General features: G+C 38.1%; 1 protein-coding gene across 1 annotated transcript; it reads left to right on the forward strand.

Moving 5' to 3' along the window:
- The first annotated feature begins 2,764 nt into the window (after positions 1 to 2,764).
- On the forward strand, positions 2,765 to 6,799 carry LOC139723861 (mitochondrial fission 1 protein-like). Its single transcript, XM_071635066.1, has 4 exons — positions 2,765 to 2,872; positions 4,856 to 5,065; positions 5,824 to 5,929; positions 6,711 to 6,799. Exons 1-4 carry the CDS (start codon positions 2,828 to 2,830, stop codon positions 6,797 to 6,799), a joined length of 450 nt encoding a protein of 149 aa, XP_071491167.1. The 5' UTR covers positions 2,765 to 2,827.
- Positions 6,800 to 7,398: the final 599 nt, after the last annotated feature.

The following is a 7,398-nucleotide window of genomic DNA, read 5'->3' on the forward strand; positions in this document are numbered from 1 at the left end:
AATAGGATTCTCTTACTCTGACAGAGAAGCGAGTCTCTTCTTAAATATGTTGGAGATTTTAATTGTGTTAAAATTCAAGGAGATAAGCGTCCGTATGAATGACATCCACCTGACAGTAAGTCTGGTGTTTATCAAAAATAACAGAAAAAGTTGTTATGCCCATATGGAAAACTTTCGCACGATTTCGCGCATTTAGGGTTGACAGACCAGAGTGCACGTAGTCGCCGAGAGCCAACAGCCGAGTGCACTCGAGCATAATATGGGAAGGAGCGGACTCGTCCATTGTACGGGAATCGGGAGAACCGTGCGTGTGCTTACTGGAGGGACAGAATGCATGAACATGGAAGCCATTCTTTTTTATCTGACAGCTAATAATGAAATGATATTAGTATTTTTAGTACCGGGAATCTAGATTTCCTACAACGGCATTTCCATTTCACCACACAAGTTGATCATTCACGAGCACACACACCAACGCGTACAGTATCTACATAATGGGTTCATTCACCCCTGTTGATTTAGTGGGACTGAACCATGGTCTGTTCAAGCACGGCTTGTCGCAACCTCAAGTCATCTCTGCAGAGCAAAATACGCATGATGATCCTTGTATTTGGCAATATTTAGCTCTGAAAGAAGTGGTAATACACTCTGCAGGATTGTCAGAATATTAATAAAGACTAATCTGTTATAATGTGGACGAAAGACGATTCAAAAGGCATGATATCCAGCGAAAATTGTGAATAACTTGAACTCTCCCGCCTTCGTTTCACAGCACAAACACAATTGTTTCTTTACGCACACTCGTCCGTTGTCCGTAAGCATTAGGGGAATTGTGTACAATGGACAGCACGAAAGCTCGCACGCTTTAGCAAAGTCACAAGCAGTTTTGTAAAACATTCTTTGATTTGACAAGAAAAGTGCCCTAATTTCTCTGTGACCAATCAAATCAAGTTATACATCACTGAAGAGCCCAAACATTCTACTTCATTTTGAAGTGCGAGGGTAAACAATTCCACTAAGCTTCCGTGGTACAGCCTGTGATTTATATGGGCATGTCCGAAAATTATGGCTTATTTTGGGCACTCCGCCATAGACAAACTCAAGATTTGGTGATTTGAAGCAGAATTTCAGAGGAAAAGTGCCCTAATTTCCCCAAACCTATTATTTGGGGAAATACACGGAGTAGAAAGAGGGTACATTCTAGTTTCATTTGGAGGGCGAGGGTTTTGAATTCATAGCCATGTTTTTTGTGCAGAGCTATTTTTGTCCCAAAGGAGGGGGATATGACGCGTCTTTTCACGTGTTATAAGCACCGGTGCTCTCGCTCCGGAGCAAATGCGCGCAAGTTTTCCATATGTAAATCAAAAAAAAACCAAACAAACAAAAAAACACATACACAATGAAACGATACCCGCCGAAGTATCAATTATCAATTAACCTGGGGGCATTTCATGAAGGAACTTGTCGGATAAAATATCTGACAAGTCGATTATATCCGACAAGTTTTGAGAAATTCTTTGGTCTGATTGGCTGATTTCTCTGAACTTGTCGGATGTAATTGACTTGTCGGACATTTTACCCGAGGCATGAAATGCCCCCCTGGTCTACACGCAAATCCATTCTTTGTTTGACCATGAATTTCATTCATTGTTTGGTCGGACGAGCTTATGCATTACGCCCGTTTGAAAACGAGTAATTTGAAATTATCAAAATAATGAGAGAGGAAAATAGACATGGAAGTATAGATCTGTTACAAGCAAACTGAAAGAAGAAATGTACCGAAATTATGGTTTGTTTGTTTGTTTGTTTGTTTGTTTGTTTGTTTTGTGTGTTTTTGTTTTTGTTTGTTTGTTTGTTTGTTTTTTGTTTTTTGCTGAATTGTTTGTTTTTAGTCTGCGTGTATCATAAACTGTTGGAATTAGTTTTGTTTATTTTTCTGGATGATGGACCAACACTTCTCCACAGTGTCTGTCTCCTTCTTCTTCTTTTCTCTCTTCTCTTGCTCCGTCCCTCCCTCTCTCATTCACTCTCCATCTACCCCCCTTTCTCCCTTCCTTCTCTTTTCATTATTAGTTTCATCACACATCGAATACTTTGTTTGTGTTTGCATATGCTTTTTTTTTCTTCTTTTATTCCTATAAATGAAGAGTTTGTTCGCAAAAACCGATAAGTCCATTTTTAAAGATTTTTTAACTACGGTCTCTGTCATAAAGTACAAAATGATACCTCGTAAATGATATGTTGGTCACTGCATATAAAGGTACATTTTTGAAGTTATGTTCAAAAGAAGCACAAATTTTCTTATTATTCTTTTTATTTTTCTTGACCTTTAATCGCAAATTTCTCCATTTGGCAAATATGGACTTATCGGTTTTTGCGAACAAACTCTTCAAATATTGTTTGCAATGTCACTTTGTTCCTCGTTTACCATAGGTGTAAACTACTACAAGTATTTCCACTGTCAATAAGTTTATTGTTTCTGTCGTCTCGACAGGTTTTAGTTTGGCTGTTGAACAAAGGACATTTTTTGCTTGTTAGCTGAAGAAACCGGGAAGTGGCACCAGAAACAAACTGCCCCTTCCCCCCCCCCCCGTTTTTTTATTTATTGATTTTCTTTTTCAACAAACGGGGCACCGGCCATGAGCCGTTTGAGACGCATTTGATATCTAAAGCGGAAATATAAATCTGTAACAATCTATAGTACATGTACAGCTAGCGAGTTGCCAGTAACGGCTTGAAACAAGACTAAAGTTATGTGCTTCCACAAACTAGTTTCACACCGCTGAAACATCACAGAGCCAAGAATTCTACCTCTTTCTAGCAAAGAATGGAGACGATCGTAGAAGAGACGGTTTCTGTAGAGGACCTAAAGGTATGCAAACTGTCATTGTGTCTTTCAAAGACAGTAATTTGGTAAGGCGCCGTCGGTCTTGTAAGATGCTGCTCAGTCATGGCGTATTACCCCACCCAGAAGTAATCACAGTCCCATAAACTGTATATTCTGTGGGGTCCACATTCTGTCATGTAGTAGGGTAGGGCGACCGGCGATCATCGCATTGTGATCATGACATTGGAAACTAATTCATGTCACTAGTGATCTTTTAGATCTGGGTAAACGGTAACTACATCAGATTGACGGGGTCTCTATTTTGCTTTTTTTCTCTCTCTCTCTCTTCGTATAGATAATAACCTGTTCTAGTGATCTCATCAACAATGATCAAGAGTAGACATCATCGAATCGCTGGTCATGCTGCAGACATGCATGTTCCTGCTTGAAACAATCGTAGAAATTGATTTGTAACAATAGAGCTGATCCCTAATGTATAAATGTGGTGACTTTGCTTTCATTACTCTAGGTCTAGAATCTAGATCCTTATAAATTTGGTAGGAAACTAGGCCGGAAACTATATTCTACAGACAGCGACATTGTCCACTCAATGGACAATACTTAGTTAGTGAGTGTGAAGACAAGGATATTAATACCATGATACGAAGGACTTGACTAAATCATCAAGAGTAAAGTTTAGGACTGCTAAGCAACTTCTTCTTCTTCTTCTTCTTCTTCTTCTTCTTCTTCTTCTTCTTCTTCTTCTTCTTCTTCGTATGTACTGACACACCCCTTAGTAGGGGCCAACCGGACAGGGAGTGCGCTGGTATTCAACTATAGGTGTCTTATGACTATCAATGGGGTATCTTGTAAAATGTATCATCATATAACTAAAATAAGGTCCTGTGTTTCAAGGATCAGCTACATGTATCCCACATGATGTAAGGCCTACTGAAAAGGACCAACCAAAGCTTAGGCTTTTGTTGCATGAAGAGTCGAGGACATTATTGATTAGGTTTATGTTTGACACCAGTCTGTGGATATGTTTCTGTTGAGAAAGCACAAATTTATAGACCTTTGAATGGGTTACTCCCTGTAGTAAGATGAAGCTGTCTCAATTGCCACTGTCCCTCTGATTTACCAACTAAGCTGGAGAGAGTTAAGCAAGTGCAAGTTCAGGTGATTGACTCAATCATATTGACAAAAAACTTTCAAGTTCTTCTGAAAATAGACAGAGAAATTAAGCCAATTTTGAAGAAAACAAAATTGTCAAAATGTTACCCTTTGATACCTGCATCTCTTTACCAATATTCAACCATGAGATAAAGTCATATTATCTCCATTTTATAACAAGAAAATTTTACATTTCATGTGATGAGTTAGCACTTCCCTCGCTTTTATGTCAGTGGTTTTTTCACTAGGACAGTGATGAGGATGTGGATCTAAAATTGGCCATGCCATATTGATGACATTCACTGCAGGTGTGCATTTAAGGAACTTCTCTGGAGAAAGTTCGTGAAAGTGAAGCCACTTGTTTTGGAACTCAGATACTAAACAAACCCTACATCATACTGAAAAATTGTACCCTTTGAATGGACATGTGCACATACTTTGAATTGAAGAAAATTTACCCCAAATAAAATGTGCAGTCTGTGAGTGTATAGATATTACTGGAATACATCAATGAAGTTTGAAGAAAATTTTACCTATACATTCAAAAGTAACAAATCTTAAAAGTTTTGGCTGTAAACTATAGTCTGAATAATCTACAAACATATATGTGTGATGTCACGGCTGGGGAACGATGTATGAAAAATGGAAAGAGAAATCATCCTAATTTTCTTTTGACTTGTTTTTTTTTTTCATCCTTTATTTGTGTTTTTCCCTGTTTTGATTTGTAATGCAGGAGCTAGAGAGTAATTTTACAGATATGTTGGTATGATACCTTTTTTTTTTTTTCTGGAAGTGTTATTTTCAGCAAGAGTTACGCATATAGCCTTGACACTGTGTCTTCCTTGACCATTACAGAAACATGAACTTCTGTACAATGGAGAGCTGGCAAGGGGCAAAGTGACAGTAAGGACACAATTCCAGTACGCGTGGTGTCTGGTGAGAAGCCGCTACACCCAGGACATGAGGAAAGGAACTGTGCTCCTCGAAGAATTGCTTCACGGAGGAAGTCCACAAGTTCAGAGGGACTGCTTATTCTACCTAGCCATAGGACATTACAGGTTAAAGGTCAGTTTCTGTCCAGTATCATGTATTTGTTGACTGAAATAACAAGAAGTATGATTTGTTTATTTGTTTATTTATTTATTTATCTTCTTCTTTTTTTTTGTCAGAACAACAGAAGCTCAAGAAGTAGGTAATAAGATTTTAGTCTTGGAGTTATGATTGATATCAAACCATTCAATCGATTTTAGCTCCTTGTAATTCAGTATTCAGGTTGATAGATGTATGACAGCCCACCCCCCCCCCCCCCCCAAAAAAAAAAAAAAAAAGTTTCAAGTGAATAATGAGTTCAGTTGTCCTTAAATTACTTTTGTACTTAGTGGAAATACTTCTCATGATTGGCATGTTTTGATAATGCTGAGAAAGCTTCATAACAAAGGTCACTCTTTTGGAAGTGTAGTAATCAGGGCTTTGTCAACAAATGACTCTGAGCAACAACAACAAAAAAGATGATAATGATAATAATGATGAATAGGTTTAAATACCCAGACTTGTTTAGTATTTGTATTAATTCATTTGTCTTTTTTTCGGGGGGGGGGGGGGGGAGTATTGTTTTCACATCATTATCATTTGTTTCTAAGTTCTCTTCAAAATATTCATAATACTTACGAACTTTGTGAAACTTACTGTAGCTGGCAACCTTGATAGGCAGTTTCATAACTGCCACTATTGTGGCATTGCTCAGAAATACTGCAGGAATATGAACTGTGATAAAAAGCAAATGTCAAGTTCTGAAATGTGATTTGCTGGTTTCTCCTGTTCAGGACTACACCAAAGCTTTGAAGTTTGTGCGAGGCCTTCTACAAATTGAGCCCAACAACAGGCAAGCAGCTGAGCTTGAAAAGCTCATCAAGAAGAAGATGAATCAAGGTAAACTTCAAAGTTTGCATTCCGAGAGTTTGGCACTAACATTCTGAGTTTTAATGTGTCCTTATAATTATAAGTCGGGGGGGGGGGGGGGGGGGGGGGGGGGGAGAAAAAGAAAAAAGCCTTCATTAAGTTTTGCAAATGTATTCTTCATATTTTCTTTTTTTTTTGTCCTTCATGCTCTCAAACAATTCAAGAAAGGGAGTTCTATTGTTTCTGTAATCATTTGAAGTCTTTTTTTTTTCTTTCCTCTAATTTCAATTGTGGGGAGCCTTGCCCATTTTGCTGCACAACAAGGTAGTGTCATTTTGTACACTTGGGTTTCTTCAGTTTTGTTTCTTTAGGACCAATGATACATGCTTTTCTGAATTGAAATCTTGCTCTACTACCTACCAACCAATGCATAGTTACATTGTCCCCTCTTTCAAAAGACCCTCCCCCTTCCCCCTTCCCCTTCCCCCCTGAATGGAATGATGCTTATTAATTCTCAGATGGAATGCGTACATCTCAATTACAGATCTTGATGCACTTTTAAACCTCCCAGTCTTTCCTATTGCATAGTTGATGCATTTCAACATCTCTTAGTGCAACTTAAGGGCAAAATATGTCTCATGTCACCAAATGTGATACATGTATTATGCTATATGAGTGTATTTATTGCTCAATTATGCATGTACTAAATTCGTATCAACAGTCTATGGAAATATTCTGAGTGTCATCTGTGCTCTTCCTCTGGTTAACTGTTTTTCTTTTTCTTTCTTTTTTCGCTCACCTCGTAATGCAGATGGACTCGTTGGCATGGCAATAGTAGGGGGAGCTGCCATGGCAATAGCTGGTCTGGTTGGAGCAGGAATTGCGCTGTCCAAAAAGTGATCCTGTTCTCATGACTGCACGCTATTCAAATTAATGATGTGTTGCGATGTGACCAAGCAGTGTCGCCATTTGATGTGTTTCTCACTGCGGAACTCTGTCTCTCTCTCTCTGTCTTTCTCACTTTTTGGGGAGAACTTTTCATAGGACTTCAAGGTCCATTTATCATGTGAAGATCATGCAGTTGTAAACTGTCAACTGTGCACCGCCTTTGTGGACCTATAGAGGCCGAAGGTGATTTCATTTTGAATCTAAACTATTGCTGATTAAAACAAACAAAAAAAGATCTGTTTATTTTATGCATTCTTTCTGTTTTGTTCTGTAATTTGCAAAAAAAAAAAAGAAGAGGTATGTTTTGTAGTTGTAACATATTGACTCCTTTGCAGTGTTGTACGAGTGTACAAGACCCCATGCACTGAAATTATTTTTAAGTACAGTCTGCATGGTGTATCATTCTGAAAATTACAGCTCATATTTTGTATATAGTAAATGTCAAAGACAATACTGTTTATCTTAGATCATTTAAGATCTTTTTTTAATTCTTCAGGTGAACTATCTGCAGCTGCGAGGAATAATGACATATCTCTATTTTGTATTATCTT

The sequence above is a fragment of the Diadema antillarum genome, unplaced genomic scaffold (genome assembly GCF_040938485.1).
Source record: "Diadema antillarum isolate AM-2024a unplaced genomic scaffold, OU_Dant_1.0 scf00000201, whole genome shotgun sequence".
Lineage (NCBI taxonomy): Eukaryota > Metazoa > Echinodermata > Echinoidea > Diadematoida > Diadematidae > Diadema > Diadema antillarum.

Coding starts and splice junctions, on each gene's coding strand:
- LOC139723861 (XM_071635066.1), top strand. CDS start 2,828: ATGGAGACGATCGTAGAAGAGACGGTTTCTGTAGAGGACCTAAAG. Junction 2,873..4,855: donor TTTCTGTAGAGGACCTAAAG/GTATGCAAACTG, acceptor TGACCATTACAG/AAACATGAACTTCTGTACAA. Junction 5,930..6,710: donor CAAGAAGAAGATGAATCAAG/GTAAACTTCAAA, acceptor CTCGTAATGCAG/ATGGACTCGTTGGCATGGCA.